The sequence below is a fragment of the Erinaceus europaeus genome, chromosome 4 (assembly GCF_950295315.1).
Source record: "Erinaceus europaeus chromosome 4, mEriEur2.1, whole genome shotgun sequence".
Lineage (NCBI taxonomy): Eukaryota > Metazoa > Chordata > Mammalia > Eulipotyphla > Erinaceidae > Erinaceus > Erinaceus europaeus.
Genome location: NC_080165.1, coordinates 60,011,049 through 60,032,546, shown reverse-complemented (window position 1 = coordinate 60,032,546; position 21,498 = coordinate 60,011,049). Strand labels below are relative to the sequence as shown.

Genomic DNA, 21,498 nt, shown 5'->3' with positions numbered 1-21,498 from the left:
CACCTTGCTCCAAGATGTTCTCTGTTCTGAAGTGCAGTGGTGAGAGCCAGGGCTCTAGGTTGAAGGCCTGCCCACCCCCTAACTTCCTCCAACCTAGGCTCCAAACTCTTATCTAGAAGGAACTTCAGAGGGCTGGCCGTCCTATAAGAAGCCAGAATCAGAGATACTGCCTCAAAGTTGCATTTATATTGCATGCTTGAGGAAAGATTGAGAAAACCTAAGTTATATCAAAGACAAGGAGGGTACCCCAATAGAAAGGATCCCACAAGCCTCCTTGTCCAGTGGTCACCATAGTAACAACTGGGCTGAGCACTTCCCTTTTCTGACTAATCGAGCAACCAGTGTGACCTGGGTCACTAGTATGGATGTTCTGACTCCCCCCACTTCCTAGGAGACTAATGCCAGGCAAGTGCTGACTGTTCCCCATTTGTAAAACAGAGATGCTAGCAGTGCCTGCCTCACAGGCTGGTTGTGAAGGTGAAAGGCAATAGGCCACATGCAGCATGGAAACAATGTAGAGCAGATGATAGTTAGTATCAGTGTCTGTTAACTCTGTAACTGCTAAAAGGAGGAGTCTGAGTCAAAGCTTGGCCAACTTCTCCATCCTAGTGAATTACTGAGGGCCTGTCTCAACAATGACCTGGGCTGGTGTGAGATAGGATTGAAGAGTGAAGAGTAGGGGCCAATGCTCAAGTCCCTGACCAATGTAGAGAAGTACCATACAGGAAAGAAAAAAAAACAAAACACAAAACATAAAGCTTCATAAAAGGTGGAACAGTATTGTGGTGTGGTGTCTCTCCTCTCTTAATACATACATATATATATATATATATATATATATATATATGTAAATATATACATATATATTCATTCCCCCCAGAAGCAGGAATCATACTGGCATGAAGCTCTAGCAAAAACCCAGATGAGGAAAAAAAAAAAAGGAGGGGAGAGAATTGGGCAAAATTGAGGTTTAGAAGACAAGTACTCAGATTAGGAAAGAAATCCAAATTACAATGACTCATTCAGTCAACAAATGTGTGTTGTTTCGTGTGTGTGTGTGTGTGTGTGTGTGTGTGTGTGTATGGAGAGAGACAGAGACAAGAAGACTGCTCTGCCATTTTACGTCATGCTGAGATTGAAACTGAACCCAGGGCATTATGCATATAAGGTATGCACTCTACTGTTACCTCCCTGGCCATATATATCTGTTTTATTTTTATTAAGAGAGACCAAGCTGAACGCACTGTTCGACCATCCATGAAGTTTCTTCCTTCTTGCTCTCATGTGTGGGTGGGATCAAACCCAGGACCTGATTTATGCACTGTATGGCTGAGCAACCTTCCTGAACCCAACAACAGTGTTGACTTTGTGCCAAGCATTTTCTAGGTGCTGGGATTCAGCAGCGGACAAAATTAGCTCAGGGGCCTGGTGGTGGCGCACCTTGTTGAACACATGTTGCAATGCACAAGGACCCAAGGTCAAGCCCCTGGTTCCCACCTGCAGAGAGAAAGCATTGCAAGTGGTGAGGCAGGGCTTCAGGTGTCTCTCTGTCTCTCTTCCTCTCTATCTCCCCCACCCTCTCAATTTCTGGCTGCCTCTATCCAATAAATAAAGATAATAAAAATTATTTTTAAAAACTGGCTCGAGGGGCAGGAAACTGCTCACCTGGTGAATCATTCCCTTATCACGTGTGAGACTCTGGGTGGGAGCTCTGGCACCGTAAAGCACCCTGGATGGTACCATTGTAACGTGTGTTCAACCAGGTGTGCCACCACACAGCCCCACCCCTGTCTTTCTCTATCTAAAGTAAATAGTGAGAAAATTTATCCCAAGGAAGACACCCAGTGGTGGCATCACATATGCATTACACACTGGGTTCATTTCCCAGTGTCGAGTAAAAAAGAAATAAAATAAAATAAATAAATAATAAATTTAAAAAAGAAAAAGAAAAAAGAAATCTCTCTTTTTTTTTTAAACATATGGGTGGTGATTATTATTACAAGGACGTAGAATTCACTGGTTTTTGCTAACTTCCCTAGAAGCCTTGGAGAAAGACTAAGAAGCCCAACTCAGGAAGGGTGTGTTGATGACAGGATACCCTCCCCAACCCCCACCCAATGGAAGCATTCTAAAGGTCCTGATTTCCTGTGGCCCGAAGGTGGGCTGTGTGAATAATCAGTTGGAAGGTTTGGTGACAAATGTGGTAGAGTAACCTCATCAAAGCAAGGACTGCAAAAGCTGAATAAGGGCAAGAGACTGGCATATTTTAACAATGACTCTAGTCACTGTCAGGCCACCCCATCAGCTGGGGCCCTATTCGGGGAGTCCTGAGATTCCCAAACAGACATGATGGACCTAGACCTCAAATAAATTCCTCTCTCCATCGTTACCGGTCGTTCCTAGCAAGAACAAAACAGACCCCTTTGTGGGCCCCCCATTGGACCTTGCCCTCAACTTGGATCAACAATGGTAGAGAATGTTCCATCCTCCAAAGGGAGGATGGACAATATACTCTCTGCTACACCTGAGGAAGATGGGTCCTGATATTAGGGCAGCTTGGAATGTTCCTACTCATGACCACAGAATGTGAGCTCAGATCTACAGGGATGCAGAGGTCACATAGGCTCCTAAGCTGAATATGGGCCGCAGATCACATCAAATCGATGGGGTTTACAGTCAACAATATTTATAAACCTTTTCCATATTTGGGAGCTATTCTCTTCCCTGATCCAGCCTTCTGGTCCTTCTGCCAGCCATGACATCACCTCCCCAGACAATAATTAGGATCCAACTGCATATCAGATTTCAAGCTCAGGCAAAAAACAAACAAACAAGCAAAAAACACTAGTATAGCCACAGGCCCTTTGGAATATAACTAAAATATGCCTACTAGCTATCTACAAAATGGAGGGGCCCCCAACTCTTCCACTATTCCAGCTCTTGCACTATTCCAGCTTTTAAGTTCATGATTGATCAACAATTTGTTTGGCCTGGTATGTTAACTCTCTTTTCAACCACCAGGTTCCAGATGCCAGCATGATGCCAACCAGTCTTTCCTGGACAGACAACCCCACCAATATGTCCTGGAGCTCCGCTTCCCCAGAGCCCTTCCCCACTAGAGAAAGAGAAAGACGAGCTGGGAGTATAGATCGACCTGTCAATGCCCATGTTCAGCAGGGAAGCAATTACAGAAGCCTGACCTTCAACCTTCTGCATCCCACAATGACCTTGGGTCCATACTCCCAGAGGGATAAAGAATAGCAAGCTATCAGGTGAGGGGGTGGGATACAGAGTTCTGGTGGTGGGAATTGTGTGAAGTTGTATCCCTCTTATCCTATGGTTTTGTCAATGTTTCCTTTTTTTTTTTTCAAATAGCTCACATATTTATTATTACTGAGTTAGGTAACAGGAAGAGATACAAGGCCAAGTGGGGTCCTAATCAAGTGTGCAAGACAACAGTGCTTTGCTCAAAATACTAGCAGTCTATCCCAGCATAAACATGTGTGCATCTTAGAGGAATCCTTATAGACCCAGCTTTGTTAATTTTTCCTCTTGGAGTTGTACCTGATCTTATTACCAGTTTTCATCTGAATCCACTGAGAAATAGGACAGTTCTGTTTTTGCTTCTTAGCCAGGAGGCGCTTGATTCTGAAGACATGGCGAGGGCAAGTTAGTCCGCCACCACGATGGCGGAGAAAAGGAGAGAAAAGCAATGTTTCCTTTTTATAAATAAAAAATTTTTTAAATAATAAAAAAAAATAAATGTGGTAGAGGTACAGGAGTGACTGAATGCACAGCCCTGGCAGGCAGGGAAGGCTGGGGGCACTGAGGCCTAGGAAGGAGATATTTGTTATGTGCTCCAAGTTCTACACCCTCAGCTTTTCCTGAGCACCACACCCAAGACCTGTAGAAGTGCCCCCTCCTTCACAAGAGACTAGCACTATCTCACCACCTAAAGTCCACCCTCTGGGGTAGAGGCCTCACTAAGTGAACTTGTCTTCCGTAAGACCTACCCCCTCCCCTCTCTATCTCTAGGCCAGAGTCTGCAAAACTTTTCTGAAAGGACAACAGAGTAAATATTTTAGTCTTGATGGCCACATGATCTCTGTTGTAGTGAACTCTGCTTTGGCATTACTTAAAACAATAGTGCACAGACAGCCCCATACAATAGGTAAGCAAATGGCTGTGGCTGCATTCCAGGAGCACTTTATACACAAAAAAGCAGCTGATTTGTGGAACTGGGATCTGTGAGACCCTACTCGAGATTCAAGATTAAAGTTGGGGGTCCAAGAGATACCTCACTAGGTAGGGCACCTGCCTGGCCATGTGCATGGGCCAGTTTGAGACCCAGCATCACAAGGGAGTACTGTGATACTGGGGGGGGGGTACCCTGGTACCATAGTGTCTCTCTCTCTCTCATTCTCTCTCTCTCTCTCTCTCTCTCTCTCTCTCGGCAAGTTCCATATTTTCTTATAGCTGAGCAGGATTCCACTATGTATATATACCACATCTCTCTTCACTCCTCTATCACTAGGCACTGGGATTACTCCCATTTCTTGGTTATTGTAAATTGTGCTGCAGTGAACATATGTCTTTTCCCACCACTGTTTTTGCATTCTCCAAATAGTGGTGTGGTAACAGTGTGAAACTGTATTCCTAAAGCAAATACAGTGTTGTAAACCAGCATTGCCTCTGGTTTGTAAAAAGCTGATGTACTTTGGCAGGAACAGGAAAACACAGATGGGAGGAGGTCTCATGGGTGTTGACTGTGGCTGGAAGGTGAGGAGTACAAGGCTTGGCTGAGAGAGTTTTTATAGTGGTTTCTCTCAACTCAGGATTGAACTTCCTAGCAAGGCCACGGGGGAGCTGGTCCTAACACCTTGGAATTGGCTAATCCTTAAGGGCCTGCAGTCAACAAACTGGTAAGGCTGAAACTGCTTTGCAGAAATAATGAGTTAGACTTAGAGATATGACCTGTCTGAAAACTCACCTGTTCATTCTTTCCCAAGTAGGCCCAGAGGACTCCCTTTTCCAGGCAATAATGACTACTGCAATATGCCACCAGTACATTAATTTTTTTTTAAAACTCTTGCTACATAAAAAAGGGGAAGAAGAAGAAACCAGTGCAGGTCAGGTGGTAGTGCACCTACTTAAGTGCACATTACTATGCACAAGGATCCAGGTTTGAGCTCCCAGTCCCTACCTGAATGGGGAAAACTTTGCAAATGGTGAAGCAGTGCTGGAGGTGTCTCTCTGTCTCTCCCTCTCTCTCACCCATTACCCCTTGATTTCTGGCTGTCTCTATCCAATAAATAAAGATAATGCCAAAAAAAAAAAAAAAGGAAGAAAGAAAGAAAGAAAGTAGCAACAGGGGGGTCAGGTGGTAGTGCACCAGGTTAAGTGCACATAGTGCGAAATGCAAGGACCTGCACAAGGATCCCAGTTCCAGCCCCTGGCTCCCCTCCTGTGGGGGGTGGAGGGGGTGACGGCTTCACAAGCAGTAAAGCAGGTCTGCAGGTTTCTGTCTTTTTCTCCCCGTTTCTGTCTTACTCTCCTCTCTCCATTTCTCTCTGTCCTATCCAATAACAACAGCAATGGCAATAATAACAGTAAGGATAATGAAATGGAGAAAATGGACTCCAGGAGCAGTAGATTCCTAGTGCAGGCACCGAACCCCAGCAATAACCCTGGAGGCAGGGGGAAAAGAAATAAACTCATCTAGTTTTCAAATCTCAGCTACTTCTCAGCCTTGCTGATTGAATGAGAAAGGCCCATTCCCCTATTAATATATTTTTTTAAATACTGGCTCATTTCTTCCTACCAAAGTATGTTCTGGCTTCTTCTAAGAATAACTGTTCAGTGTGGAAAATGAAACAAGAACATCTTTTGAGATCACAGCTGGGTACAGAGTCTATGCTGGTGCTGGGTAACCACAAATACCATGGTAGCCTTCTTTTAGAGTAGAGGGACATAACCGGAGACTGGGAGGTAGCCCTGCAAGTAAAGTAGAGGGATGGACCAGGTCAGGTAATAAAGGACACCTGGTCAAGTTCATCTCAGTCCAATGAGTCCATTTGGTGTGAAAGCCACTCTGGGGTTGTTTCCTAACTGCTGGTGCCAACTGGGATGGATGGAGACTTAGCAGTTGCTGAGAAGCTCACATTTGTCCCCTAACCAATGGAATAAGACCACAGACTGACAAGACAGCTCTCCTGGATAGTGTGCCTGCTTTGTCACATGCATGACCCAGGTTCAAGTCTGGGACCCACTGCACTGGAGGAAGCTTCAGTGCTGTGTTTCCTCTCCTGTTTCATTCCCTCTGTCTGTATCTGGAAAAGAAAAAAAAAGAAAAATCAGCACAGAACATTAAGCCCTTGCAACAACAAATACATATATATAGACACAGACACAGGCAGAATAGTGAAAATTAGGACCAAGTAGGAGACTCTAAAATTATTTCTCTGGTCAAAACAGTAAATCAGAAGCAATCCCAAGTGAAGTTGCAGAGATAAGTGTATCCTCAAAGACTTAAAGGATGTCTAGAGGTCCCCATTAAATTCTCATCCAATTCATTTCATATTGTTCCTGTAAAAACCAAGTGAAGGGTGGCTTGGGAGGTGGTGCAGTGAATAAAGGTACTGAACTCTCTCTCCTGCATGAGTTCCTGAGTTTGATTCCTGGGTGTCACATGTGCTAGAATGATACTTTGGTTCTTTCTCTGTCTCTTCTCTCATAGAGGTAAATAAAGAGGTATTAAAATTTTAAAAAGAGGGAGTCGGGCTGTAGCGCAGCGGGTTAAGCGCAGGTGGCGCAAAGCACAAGGACCGGCATAAGGATCCCGGTTCGAACCCCGGCTCCCCACCTGCAGGGGAGTCGCTTCACAGGCAGTGAAGCAGGTCTGCAGGTGTCTATCTTTCTCTCCCCCTCTGTGTCTTCCCCTCCTCTCTCCGTTTCTCTCTGTCCTATCCAACAACAATGACAACAACAATAATAACTACAACAATAAAACAACAAGGGTAACAAAAGGGAATAAATAAAGAAAAGAAAAGAAAAGAAAAGAAAAGAAAAGAAAAGAAAAGAAAAGAAAAGAAAAGAAAAAAAATTTAAAAAGAAACAGTGGATGGCGGCAATTGATGGCTACTCATGTGGTTACCCAAATTTCAGCCATTGTAAAGCATATGGGGTCTTTACTAGAATAGTCTACATAATTTTCAATAATAAGAAACTAAGGGTGGGTGGGGAGAATATAGGTCCAAGAAGGATGACAGAGGACCTGGTGGGGGTTTTATTATTATATGGGAAACTGGGGAATGTTATGCATGTACAAACTATTGTATTTACTGTTGAATGTAAAACATTAATTCCCCAATAAAGAAATTAAAAAAAAAAAGAAACTAAGGTGGCCCATATACTATCAAGAAAAGGGATTAAAAAAAAAAAAGGATGATGGGGCTGGGGAAATAGCATAGTAGTTATGTAAAACAACTCTCATGCCTGAAGTTCCAGGTTCAATCCCCACTACCACCATAAGCCAGAACTGAGCAGTGCTCTGGTCTTTCTCTCTCTCTCTCTCTGTCTCTCTCTCTCTCTATATATATATTTTTTAATTTTATAAACTTTATTTATTTTGTTTGCTAGGACAGAGAGAAATTTAGAGGAAAGAGAGAGATAGGGAGGGAGGGAGGGAGGGAGAGAGAGACACCTGTCACCTGCTTCACCACTTGTGAAGCTTTCCCCCTGCAAGTGGAGACCAGAGACTTGAATTCAGGTCCTTGCACACTGTAAGGTATTCACTTCTCCAGGTGTGCCACCACTAAGCCTGTTACTATGTTTCTTTCTGTATCTCTCATTAAAATAAAATAAAATAAAATAAAATAAAATAAAATAAAATAAAATAATTTCAGGGGCCAGGTGGTGGCGTACCTGGTTGAGCGTGCATTACAGTGCGCAAGGACCTGGGTTCAAGCCCCCGGTCCCCACCTACAGGGGGACTGCCGGTGTCTCTCTGTCTCTCTCCTTACCTCCCTCTTCCCTCTCAATTTCTGGCTGTCCCTATCCAATAAATAAAGATAATAAAAATTTAAAAATAAATAAAATATTTCTTTAAAAATGTTCACATTCCTGGGGTCGGGTGGTGGTGCACTGGGTTAAGCGCGCATAGTACAAAGTGCAAGGACCAGTGTAAGGATCCTGGTTTGAGCCCCTGGCTCCCCACCTGCAGGGGGTTGCTTCATACGCGGTGAAGCAGGTCTGCAGGTGTCTCTTGGTCTCCATTTCTATCTTCCCCTCCCCTCTCAACTGCTTTCTGTCCTATCCAATAAAAAGGGAAAAAAATATTTAAAAATGTTCACATTCCTTACAAAAACCTTAGACCTATCATGTTTTTTTTTAAGATTTTTGTGTGTGTGTGTATTTTACTTTTTTTAGGAGCTTTATTTTTTTTTTTATTTTATTTATGTATTGGATAGAGACAGTCAGAAATCAAGATGGAAGGGAAAGATAGAGAGGGAGAATGACAGAGAAACCTGCAGCCCTGTTTCACCACTTGCAAAACTTTCTCCCTACAGGTGGGGTCCGGGGGGTTGAACTCCAATCCTTGAGCACTATAAAATGTGCGCTCAACCAGGTGCGCTGCCATCTGGTCCCTAAGATTTTTTTTTTCTTGTAAGAGCTAGAGAGGGGACATTAGTCTGGCACATGTGATGCTAGGGGTTAAACTCAAGAACTTGCATTTCAAAGTCTAATGTCCTATCTACTGTGCCACCCCCATCCCCAAGCCACTAGTTAAGTTTTGAAAGACCAAATGAATCTAAGCATAATAGAATATTTCCCCTATGGAAAAGGACAAATGATTTTTTAATTTTATTTTTAAACCATTTAAGAATTTATGATTATTTGTGGGCTATAAGACTAAGATTAGTGGGTATAGTTCCAGACCACACCCACCACCCAAGTTTTGTGCAACCCACCCTCCTGATAACCACCAAACTTCTCACAGTTCTAGAGACAATTCATTTGCTTATATTTGTTTGCTTGTTTTTCCATGTGTATCAGTCCTCTAGATTCCACAGCTGATAGTTAAGAGATTTGTTTTAGTAGGCATTCTACCAATAAGCAGCGGCAGAGCACTAGCGGACCAGTATAGGTTTAGGAAGTAGTATGCTAAACACTGCTTCAACCCCTATGTTGGGTGAGTTGGGAGCTGCTATATTTGAGCAGTCTAGAGCAAAGTGAACGCTGTGATAAATTCATGCTGTGGGACAAGCACTTGAAGATACAACATAGCATATCCCACTGGAGCATTCATAGGAGATTAGCAGACTACAGTTTCTGAACTATCTCAAATGGAAAAGGCTCATTTCAGAACTTTGTGATTCTGGGGCAGGGGAGATAGTGTGATGCAAACAGACTCTCATGCCTGAGCCTCTGAGGTCCCAGGTTCAATCCCCTGCACCACCATAAGCCAGAGTTGAGCAGAGCTCTGTGGGGGGAGGGAGGTGAACTCACTATAGTTCTGAGGTAAAGTCATAGCTTGTACAGAATAGAATGTTTTAGCATTTGAAAAATATTACTGAACAAACTGCACAATTTGCTTTTGCTTTGTTACTGTTTTCTTGTATCTAGTTTATTTTTTATTGTTTATTTTTTTCTCTCTGGCTTATTGTTTTATTTTTTTTGCTAAAGTGCTAAAGATATTACAAATGAACACAAATATGTACAAGTAATTTTTTTATAATTTTTTATATTTATTCCCTTTTGTTGCCCTTGTTTTATTGTTGTAGTTATTATTGTTGTTGTTGTTGATGTCGTTGTTGGATAGGACGGAGAGAAATTGAGAGAGGAGGGGAAGACAGAGAGAGGGAGAGAAAGATAGACACCTGCAGACCTGTTTCACCTCTTGTGAAGTGACTCCCCTGCAGGTGGGAAGCTAGGGGCTTGAACTGGGATCCTTATGCCAGTCCTTGTGCTTTGCACCATTTGCACTTAACCCACTGTGCTACTGCCCGACTTCCACTTTTTTTTTTAAAGATTTTATTTATTCATGAGAAATGATAGGAGAGAGAGAGAAAGAACGAGACATCACTCTGGTACATGTGCTGCTGGGAATTGAACTCAGGACCTCATGCTTGAGAGTCCGAAGCCCTATCCACTGTGCCACCTCCTGGACCACACAAGTCCTTTTTTTTTTTTTTTTTTTTTTTTTTTTGCCTCCACGGTTATTGCTGGGGCTCAGTGCCTGCACTACAAATCCACTGCACCTGGAGGCCATTTTTCCCTTTTTTGTTGTTGTTGTTGCCCTTGTTATTATCATTATCATTACTGTTGTCATTGCCATTGTTGTTCTTGGATAGGACAGAGAAAAATCGAGAGAGGAGGGGCAACAGAGGGGGAGAGAAAGACAAGACACCTGCAGACCTGCTTCACCACCTGTGAAGTAACCACCCCCCTGCAGGTGGGGAGCCGGGGACTGGAACCAGGATCCTTACGCTGGTCCTTATGCTTCATGCCATGTGTGCTTAACCCCCTGTACTACCGTCCAACCCCCATACTTTGCTTTTCTTAATGGTGCACATTATTCCACTCTATGAAAACATAGTTTACATAGCTAATCTTCTATTAGGAACATTTTAGGTGGTTACTTCTTTGGATTAGTTAAGAATGCTGCTGCTGGGAGGTCCAGGAGGTGGCAAAGTGGGTAAAGTCTTGGACCTTCAAGGTCCTGTGTTTGATTGACCAAGGACAGGAGTTCAAACACAGGTTCTTGTGCATGGTACTATGTGTGTTTAACCAGGTGTGCCACCACCTGGTCCCCCAAATCTATCTGTTTAATAAAGAGTAATGTTGTTGGGGCAGGGAGATAGCCCATGGTATATACCTTACCATACTCAAGGTCCAGGGTCAGAGCCCTGGCACCACATGGAAACACCACAGCACTAGGGGGCTACATGAATGGTGGAACAATGCTGTAATATAGTTATGTCTCCCTTGTCTTAAAAAAGAATGAAAAAGTTGGTTTGTGAACAATGGTTTCATACATCTGAGAGCTCTCTTCCTGCATCTCATGCCACACCAATATATATATACATATATATATATATGTAGATATGTAGATATATGTATTGTTTCCTATTGAGAACCTACATATATAATTCCTGGATCATGGGGTAAACATTGGTGGAGGGGAGGGTGTTTAAAAGAAATTGCCTATTTTCCAGTCATTGAAATATCTTATACTCTCACTAACAAAGTTCAAGATTTCCAGTTGTTTCAAGTAGTATACTGGCCAACACTTAGCATTGTCAGTAATTGTCAGAAATCTGGCAGAAGGAGCACAGTGGCAACTAATTGTGGCTTTGTTTTTTGCATTTCCCTGATGAATAATGACATCAAACTACAACATAGTCATTACCACAACAACAAAAAAAGAAAATATCAACAGTGGGGATTTTTGTAGAGACACAATCTTTTTTTTTTTTTCCGGCCCCTCTGGTTTTCTGCTTCTGGCTTATTGTTTTTGTTTTGCTACTGTTTGTTCTTTGTCTCTGGCTTATTGTTTTCTTTTGTCTGTCACTGTTTTTTGTCTCTGGTTTACTGTTTTTATTTTCTTGCTACTCATTTTTTCCTCTTTCCATTTGCTACATTTTCTGTATTTTTTTCACTTTAAATACTTTTATTATCAAAGCATTCCCCCAAGCCTCCACCTATTTGTTTATTGTACATTAACCACAACAGTAATCAGTAATCTTATGAGTAATGTCACCAAGAAATATTTATTGAGCACCTGCTGTATACTCAGCATTGTGGGAGGAGCCATGAGGAACACAGGACAGATTAGGACATGATGCCTGCCCTCGAGAGGTTTACAGTCTAGGTGGAGACAGGAGGACCAGGTTACATGGGGAGCTAAGAAAAAAACAGTCCAGGCCAGGACTGTACAGGAGCTAGGTGGTATCTGCGGGCAGACCCACCCTGTTCTTTGGTGCAAGAGTTCAATGTTCAGTGCCAGGAAAGACAACCGAAAATTCCCAGGCCCATCTTAACCCACTCAGTGTGCCCAGCCCACAACCTCTACTCCCGCTTTCTTACAACACCTGACTCCTTGTTCAGCTGCTATTCAAAGTGCAATGAAATGAGGGTGAGGGCAGAAGGGGAAAGTCCTTGGCTGAATTCTGGGGGCTGATGTAACACTCTGCCCCCAAGAGAAATCTACCCCCCACACACATCCCTATCAGACAGCCTCACTCAGGGAGGCCCATCCAAACACCTAGAACCCCAACTCCAAGAGCTAAGAAGAGGAGGCAATTGCTGCTTGAGGTAGAACTGGGGACCCCTACTTCTAGCATGCCCCTCCTCATCATCATCCCGTGTTGGGAGGACAAGTACCCCAGAGTAACAACCACCCAGGGCTGTGAGGGGACTAGAGAGAAAGGACCAAGGGGGTTAGGGAGAGAAGGCAAGAGGGACATGAGAGCCAGCTGGAAAGGAGGGACACTGGGGTCCCAGCCAGCAGGCTGGACCCCTTGTGGATGACAGAGGGATGTGGGGAGGTGGGGTGGTTTGCTACGGGACCCTACCTTCCCCAAGTCTTCTCAGGACAGAGTGAGGTGTGGCAGGCCAGGAGGGTGCCATTCTCCAGGCCTGCTCCAGGCTGTGCCCACCTCAAAGTCACCCCGCCAGGCCTCAGAGGAAGCGAGGGGACTCCAAAGTTTGAATGGTGGCCCCACTCTGTGGGGAATCCCCCTTCAAAGTGCTATTTACTTCTCTCTCTTTTTTTTTTTAATCCAGGTCTGATAATGGAGGAAAGGGGCAGAATCTCCAAACACCCATAAGTCGCTCAGCTAAGGGAGCCCCGGATCATGTGGGCTTCACCTCACTGACAGAGAACATAGGGTGAGGAGGCTTTAAATAATAGTTTGCATAATAAAAATACCTACCACTCTAATAAGCCTGTTGTTCTGCTGTCTAATTTTGTCTTAAATAATTCTAATGCGAGAGGCAAGGGGTGGGAGTAGCAAGCAGGGTATATACACGAGGAGTTTAAATTAAAACACAAATAATAATTAAGACACACAAACTAAAATACTACGGCAGAATATGTAGAAAGGGCCTGTGGCAAGGGGGTGGGGTAGGGGTCCCCTTGTTTCCAGGAGTGTGAGGCCTCCGTGGGCAGGTTAGGGCTTCCTCTTGGAGAAAATCAGCCGGCGTTTGGAGTGATAGAAATCTGGGGAGAGAGAACAGAAGTCAGTCAATCCAGGGGAAAGAGGGCAAACCTGATGCAAACCTCAGAGGGCCCAGAGACTCCTTTCTGAGGTCAAAGGGACACACTGCCAAGTACAGGAAAGAACGGGCAACTTGTTCTCTGTCGCCCATGGGCAAGTTCTCTGTGCTTCCCAGCTGTGCCAAATAACAGGATCTATCCTATGTATCTGTTCTCATGCAAGCTTCCTGATACAGCAGCCACTGTGTTAGATCATGGTTCTATGAGACTATTTAAATGAATTCAAGTAAAGCCACATGGAAAACTTAGTGGCTCCATCACCTCAGCTAAATGGGTGTGCCTGACAGTTCTCAGTGGCGGTAGCACTGGACACTGCATCAATGAGGAGTTCCACTGCACAGCTGTGCGCTAAGGTCTTGCTAGAAAATCCCAGCAGAATGCTCTGTGCAAAATCCATCTGGACCACATAAATATCAGCTTTCATTACAATTATCATTAGTTTAGACCTAGCTGTCTACTTTCTGCATGGTATGGATTTACCTCTGTGAGCCTCAGTTTCTACACTTACAAAATGAGGATAACTGAGCTGGGAAGAGGACTCAGTAGTAAAGTACAGGCCTCACTTGCATGAGGCTCAGGGGGCAATCCCTGGAACCATATTCAAAAAGTAAATAAATAAGCATAAGTCTAGTACTACAGAGATTAAACACAACACTCTCTTAAAAGACTTTGGTGTAGATCCTGGCATTGCAAGTGTTCTAATGATTTATCAAGCACCTACTGTGTGTCAGACACCATTCTAGGTGCTAGGGATTCAGCAATGAATAAAAGAAAATCTATTCTTATGCAGATTAACCTCCTAATACAGGAGGTAGGTGTTGCTAACATAATGAAATATCTGCTGATAAGTAGTTATTTTTTAAAATTCCAAAAGAAAAAAATAAATAAATGCCAAAGAGACAAGAGAAAAATAGGCAGAGAAGGGCCACAGGAAGTATGTCTAATAGGAAAAAGAAACTGAGTTTGGAGAGGAGAGCCCGGAAAAGACGTTAGTTTTCTCCTGAATGAAGATTCCTTCTGGAACCTTGAGCAAATCTCTTCAAGTTCTTCGAGCCTTGTGTCTTCTCCTGCATGAATGGTAAGAACTTTGAGTAGTATGTGATTGTCATAAGGAATAAACAAAACTTTATATAAACCTATAAATAAACCTATTTACTTCCCAATAAATGTCAGCCAGCTGCTCTTCACTGCCAACTTGCTGTGTGACCTTGAGCAAATCACTTCCCCACTCTGGACCTGTTTCCAGAGACCTGACATGGGTCAACCCTTGCATCCCTAATGTGAAGAGTGTAGGTCCTCAGCAGTGCCTTTCCCTGTACCTGTCCTCACCTGTCATACTGGTCTGCCGTCGTTTTTGGCCCTGAGAAGTACCAGGTACACCCGGGGACCCTTCAGGCTGCTCCGGGGAGCGAGGCAGGATGGTGCAAGACAGCGACAGATCCACGTGGTCCTCTTGGGCTGTCGCCTGAAGCAGGGCAGATGAGGCACTGGGCCGCTTGCCCCCTCCCAGGTCATCCCGGGGCCCCTGGCAGATCTTGGGCAGGCCAAGGCCCCCCACACGCTCCCAGATGAAGTTGCCCTCCAGTGGGGTCTCGGTGACAAAGTCGAAGTTCCACCGCTCACGGGCCTCCTGCGCACAGCTGGCCATCAGTGCGTCACAGTCTCGCCGCAATTGCTCACTGTCCACCGGGCCAAAGAGGCAGCGGCAGACCCTGCTGTTCCTCGGGATGGGACGGGGGTCTCCGGACTGCTCTGACATGGTGCCTGCAGCTGAGAACAAGGAAGGTCTGGTCACGGGGGAAAGGGGCTGCATCCCAGCTGGGCTCAGGGTGTCTCCCCACTGGAGCAGGTGAACATGTATCACCCCTGCCAGCTGATCTCCACCACTTCCTTCCAGGGCTACCCCCTAGTCCCCTCCAAAAGACAGTGGGTGAGGGTGGATGGAGCTCAGTGAGCCTGGCACCCAAGGTCACCAGGGGAGCGGGCAGCTGAAGGGCAAGCTTATGTCAACAAAGGCAATTTTTCTGCAATAGCAGGGATCAGGGTCCTGTTTACTACCTCCCATTATCAGCCCAAATCAATTTGTTTTCCCCCCTGAGGTGTCCCTCACAGGTGTGAATTGCCAGCACCCAGCAGTTCCCCTGCCCCAAACCCTGCCAGAAGGTCGATTCCCAAGTAGATAGGCAGGCTGATAGCTCCTCCAGCCCTCTGAACCCCACGCCCATGCCCACCCAGACACCACAAAGTTAGCAGCAATGCTGAACCATGGGGCAGATATCACTTAGGGACTGGTCTGAGCTCAGTCTGAGCATGCTACCTAAACTTAGAAACTAAACTTAACTGGACCTCAGTTTCCTCAGTTGTAAAATGGTACAGTATCAAAGTTTACAAAGCATGGCTGTTGAAAGTGTGTTCAGCTGGTCAGTGAGCCCCTCTCTGGGCAAGGCAGATGCAGCCAGGAAGTGCTACAGCACATAAAGCACTTGACTTTTAAGCACGAGGCTCCAAGTTTGATCTTTGGTATCAAATGTGCCAGAGTCAGGCTCTGGTTTGTTCCCTTCCTCCTCTCCTCCCCCCCCCCTTATTCTTTCTTATTAATAAATCTTTATTTTAAAAAAGAAAAGCAGGGAATCTAGAACTGGCCTGTTTGGTTTAGAACTCAAGCTGTGTTGTGTGACCCTGGACAAGTGGCTGAACTTCTCTGAGTTCTGTTTTCTGCTCTAAAATGAAGGCAGGATCAGTGAGTGAGGATTAACCTGAGTGAATGTAGGGAATGTGCTTATAGCAGCACCTAGGTCACAGATGTGCTTAGAAAATAGAACTATTTTATTTCTGTCTTCCTACACTACTGACTGAACCTCCTCCTCACCACCCCCTACACACACACACACACACACACACACACACCACCTTGCCCAGGCAGCAGCTGCCTGTGCTGGGTGCTGAAGGCCTTTCTCAAGGATGTCATCAGGCAGACTGCCTGGGGGTGAGGAGGGGCTGGGCAGAGCACAGCTGGGCAGGGCAAGGAGGTGATTTCTTCCAGGCTGAGCCACATCCTGCCAGGCACATCAGGTGACCTGAAGTCTAGACAACCTCCTGGCCTCTGCACCACCTTGCCTGCATCCAAAGAACTCGTTTTGCAGGCAAAGAAAATTAGAGGTGGCCGGTCTGCCCGGTTCCTCTCCTCCCCTCCCACTTCAGGAGAGGGAGGATTTGGGTGTGAAATATCCATGAAGGAGCACTGGCACCATCTGATCCCAGGAATGAGCAGCCACACCATGGCAGACCTACAGGCACTGAGAGGGAAAGCTCCGCTCAGTGGCCACCCAGGGGATCCTGGACAATTGCTACACCTACCCCTCCCACTCCACTTCTCACTGCCAGTGAGGTCCATGACTCCAAGGCTCAGCGCACAGGGTGGAGGCAGGGGATTGGGTGTAAAGGATGGGAGTTTGAAGAGATACAAAAGGGCTGTTGAAATAGCTCACTTGAAAAGTACATTGTTTTGCCATGTGTGTGATCCAGGTTTAAGCCTGGGCCTCCACTGTACTGAAGGAAGCTTCTGAGTCTCCTTTCATTCTCTCTGCCTCTTTCTCCCTCTGTCCAGGGAGGGAGAAGAGGAATATTAGACTCGTTCCAAAGCCACACAGTTGAAAAGGTCACTGTCCCCTGAAAGTGCAGTGGGCAGAGTCCCTCCAGTAATCTCAGTCCACTCTCTTCAGTGCCAGGGATGGGGGGTTATTATATATTTATGTGCCAGGGGCTTTTCTAGAACATTTAGAAACATTATTCTTCCTAAGAAACAGGTATATTAGTTTTTTATTTGCTTGTTTGCTTTTCACAAAAGAGGTGATGAAGGCTTAGAGATATTAAGAAACTTGCACAGGTCACACAGCCCTCCTTTCTAATTCTGAAGTTTCTTAACTACAGAGGCCCATTAGAATTACTTGAAGAACTTTTTAAAAACAAATTAAAGCAACCTGGAAGGTGGGGCAGCGGATAATGTGTTGGACTCACAAGTGTGTGGTCCCAAGTTCCATCTCTGGCAGAGTGAAGCTCTAGTTCTCTCATAACTAAATGAAAAAATCATCATCATCATAGACTGATAACCCCCCACCCCAGGCCAACTTAATTCAAACTGGAGATTTACACAAGTGTTTGCAAGTACCCTCAAAATGGCGCCCTTGGGTGTCAGCCAACACGGAACACACAGGACGGCGTTAAGTGGACATGGTAGGTATCACTGTCCTGTTGGCCCAAGCAAAAGCAAGTGAACATCCCCTGACTTCCAGGAGCTCTGGCTAGGACCAGCGTTCACGCAGGGAGATCCCTCCCCCTCTATTTGCACATCTTCCTTAAAACTCACATAGACTCTTCATCAAAATCTGCTCTTCTACCCCATGGCTTCAGAAGAGAAAACTTAGAAGTACAATACAATCCTTCCTTTATATACAAATAACTAAGGAGAGTTTCTTTTGTTGGCCTTCGTGCCTCAGACTTCAACCTTATCTTAATTCCCAACTCAATAGCAGGCACTCCGTAAACACTGTGCAACCAATGGGGATGCTCTAAGAGGTGCAGGAAGGAGCGCGGGCACCAGGCCTCCCCGCAACCCCAGGGGCTGTAGCAGAAAAACCCCAGCGCTGAGATCACCTTCCTGGGGAAGGTGCGCTTGCTGTCACGCCGCGCAGCGCCGGCAGGGGGCACCGGTCTCCAGGAAATCCCACGCCCGGGGGGCGGCGCGTGGGCAGGACCTGGGGCGGGAGTAGATGGGGGCCGGGGCGCCGTGATGAGTCAGTTTCCTGCAAAGCCCGCCCGCCAAAACTTCACTTCCACTCCGGCTGCACGTCACCAAGGGGGGGGGGGGGCCATGGCCGGGGGCCGCGAACACGTCACGCTGAGCCAGCCGGGCTTCTGAACAGCCCCCTCCCCCTTTCCCCCCTCCCCCACAGCGGCGGGGGCACCGCGCGCTCTGGCGCCCTCTGCCAGACAGACCGGCGGACACGCAGCGGCGCGCGCACGCACACACGCACACCCCGCACGCACAGGCGCGCACAGATCTGGTCCCTCCACCTTATCTCCACGCCCAAAGCACGGGATGAGTCAGAACGCTGGAAAATAAAAATAGACGAGAGTAAGGAAAACAAAACCGCTGGAAAGTCCTCCCCGAAACGCGACGTGGAGGGAGGGGGAGGGAGGAGGGGGGAGGGCGTTGCCTGAGCGCCCGAAAGCGCCAAGCCCAGTTCTGCGAGTCCGTGCCTCTCGCCTCTGGGGAGGATTCAGGTGTCCCCTCCCCGGGACCTAGGACCCTGGACGGGGCGAACGGGACTCTGAGCCGGGTCGCCCTCCTGCTCCGCTCAGCTCGGCCACCCAGTGGCCTGAGTCGGGGCGCCAGCGGCCCCTGGATCCAGCTGACCAAGCAGCGTCGCCCCCGCCCCTGGCACCACCCGCTTCACCTGACACCCAAGCGGGGTTCGCTCCCGCCTAGAACTACACGGCCGGCCGCAACCTGGGCCGGGGTTCCCCGGGGAGGGGGATTCTCCCCGTGGGACAGAGCTGGGTGCCTCCTGAGAAGTGACAGGCTGGCGCGAGCCCGCCCAGCGCGGCGTCGTGTCTCCGGGTCCCCGAAGGCACGGTGCGGGGCGGGGACCGGACACCCGGCCCTGGCCTCCCGACGTCCCGGCTTCCCTGGAACACGATGTGCCGGCCAAATGGGTCACTGTGCTGATGGGGCGGGGGGCGGGGGGGCTGGCGGGGGGGGGGCGGGGCGCGGACCTCAGGGTGCCCCTGTCCTCCCCGGGTGTGGTTCTGGCCTCACGCTGCCACTGCCCGGGTCTCCGGGTCACCGTGAGTCCCCCGCTGGCCTTCGCGGGGCGAGTCCCCACACGTCCCCAGGGGCCGGGGACACAGTCCGCGCTGACCTCGGGGACCCCGACGGCAGGGAGCTAAGCCGGGGGGGGGGGGGGGGGGGGAGGCACAGCCTGGGTCCCAGAACCTCCTCGCCGCAGATCCCAAAGGAACCTGCTCTGTTCTGCGTCTCTCATCGCTCACCCACCGCTCCACAAGCTGGGGGTCCATCTCCACGCCGCCGGCGAGCCGCTCGTGGGGCGCACCCACCCGGGGAAGGGGGCCTCAGTCCACGCCCCCCCACCCGGGCTGATGTTCAAGGGATGGGATGGTGACAGGGGATGCCTAGGACCCGCTCGCCCTCTCCCCGCCAGGCGTCGCCGTCACAGCGACACGGCCCGACCCCGCCACCCGCGCGCTCACAGCCCCCCGCGCTGCGTCCACCTGCGAGGCCCGCGGACACCCGACTCACACGAACACACAAGCGGGCGACTCGGCTCAGTTCAGAGCCACCGGCAAGGAGTCCAGCGGCACAGGGTCTCCTCTGGTCTAGCGGATCCCGGCCTCCTCTGAGGAACTCCGGAGTCTCGTGAACCGCGCCCGCCTTACAGGCTCCAAGACTCACACTGGCGCAGCTGCTCACAACTCCGCTGGCGCCGCCCTGCGCTGCCCGCTTATATGCATCGGCTCTGGGCGGGACGAGCCTAAGCCCCGCCCACTGTGCTCCCGGGCCCGCCTCCCCCCATTCCCCCCAATTCTCTCATGCTAGACAGCTCCTGGGTGCTCCACCGCCAGTCTCTCGTTGCAAGAAAGCGCTGCCCTCCTCCCCTACACCCTGCACCTGTGATGGTGCGCTTGACACATTTCCCTTGAGTCACAGCGCTACGTTCTGCAAAACTGATGGGGGGGGGGGGACTCATTGATACTGCCCAGAAAGAGATGGCATTTCTAGGAGTCCCCTTTTGGACCCACTCTGGCCAAGGACTTACCCAAAGTATCTGAAAAGATAACTAGGGATGGCACTAAGAAATTAAAACCCTTATATAAGGGAGCCAGGCGGTGGGCATGATCCGTAGAGGACACGTTTCAGTGTGCAAAAACCCAGGTTCACTGGTTCCCATTTGTAGGGGGGGTTGTATCACGAAAAGGGCTGTGGGTGTCTCTCTTCCTCTTGATTTATCTGTGTTTCTATTCAATAAGTAAATATTAATAAAATAAAAACCTTACATAGTAATAATTTTTTAAGTGATGTCCCTCCCTTTGCAGTTCACAGCAAAATCCTATTATACCACCATGGGTTCATCCCTAAACTGATCACCCCAACAAAATATCGCTGATGCCAGAAAGGGATTCACCACCAACCTCTTTTATAGCACAGATGGAAAACTCAGTTCTGCAGATCTAAAGAGATGCAAAGTTGTTGCTGCCTCCAAGAAGAAAGAATTGGGGATAAGTCTCAGAAAAGGACAGCCTGGTTTCCAGGAGAAATAAGATACTGAAGTAACCTCACTCCCAATATCCATGTCTATCACCTCAAAAGATGAGATCTCTGTGGTGGCAGATTTAATGATTAGGAAGAGGAGGATTTGTTAAATCATCTGTATATTGCCCACAAAGCCCACATACACTGCTGGAAAAACTGAGGCTCAGACCTGACTCTAGTCACACAGCAAATAAGTGACTCTGTTTGTTGCCCTATTTCAGTGGCTCTATCATGAGGGAGACACCCAGCAGCCCTCATTTCAAGGCAGTATACTGAGATGATACTGGTGAGGACAATTCTAGAAATGCCCACAACTCTGACAGCTACAGAAGCAAGTGAGATGGTCAGCTATCTCCACACCCTGGCACCCCTGGTACCACACTCTTGCCTCCTTCCCTCACTTAAAGCATTTACAGTTTCAGCTTTTTAAAGCACTACAAGAAACAAAGTGTTCATCTAAACAAACAAAAAGAAAATCCCACTTAAAAAATAGAATTCAGCTTGGAGCAGCTACAATTATTGACATCTAGTGTCTAGAAAGTTCTGCCCGGACATGCCCAGTTTTCTTCCTCTAATGCAGCTGACCTCAGAGAGGACAAGCCTCCTCCTCCACCACTGAGATGGGAGGCCCAGGCCAGGTAGGGGGCTGGGGAGCCAGAGGGTGGGGGTGGGGGTGGGGTGAAGGTGAGGGGGGGGGTTGGGAGAGCACAGCACCCAAAACCTTAGCTGCCTGGTGTTGGAATTAAGCCAAGATTATAGCTGGACCTAAGGAGAGTCTTCAGTAGCCCAGGTCCCAAGTCCCAGCCCCCTTCTCACAGCCACCTCCAAAGGCTAGGCTGTCAGCTGTCCTGGAGAGGACAGGCATATCCTCTGACTGCCTTGAATCCCT

The 21,498-nt window shown here is 47.6% G+C and overlaps 1 protein-coding gene across 1 annotated transcript; it reads right to left on the bottom strand.

Annotated features, from left to right (window-relative positions):
* Window positions 1–11,752: 11,752 nt before the first annotated feature.
* CDKN1A (cyclin dependent kinase inhibitor 1A) lies at window positions 11,753–19,785 on the bottom strand. The gene is made up of 3 exons (XM_007517823.3): window positions 19,599–19,785; window positions 14,609–15,049; window positions 11,753–13,222 (listed from the first exon to the last, which is right to left on the bottom strand). Exons 2-3 carry the CDS (start codon window positions 15,036–15,038, stop codon window positions 13,173–13,175), a joined length of 480 nt encoding a protein of 159 aa, XP_007517885.1. The 5' UTR covers window positions 15,039–15,049; window positions 19,599–19,785; the 3' UTR covers window positions 11,753–13,172.
* Between the last annotated feature and the right edge of the window lie 1,713 nt (window positions 19,786–21,498).

Excerpts from the sequence above, each read along its gene's own strand:
- CDKN1A (XM_007517823.3), bottom strand. The coding sequence starts at position 15,038 with ATGTCAGAGCAGTCCGGAGACCCCCGTCCCATCCCGAGGAACAGCAGG. Across the intron at positions 13,223-14,608 it reads ACGGCAGACCAGTATGACAG|ATTTCTATCACTCCAAACGC; the intron begins GTGAGGACAGGT and ends CTCTCTCCCCAG.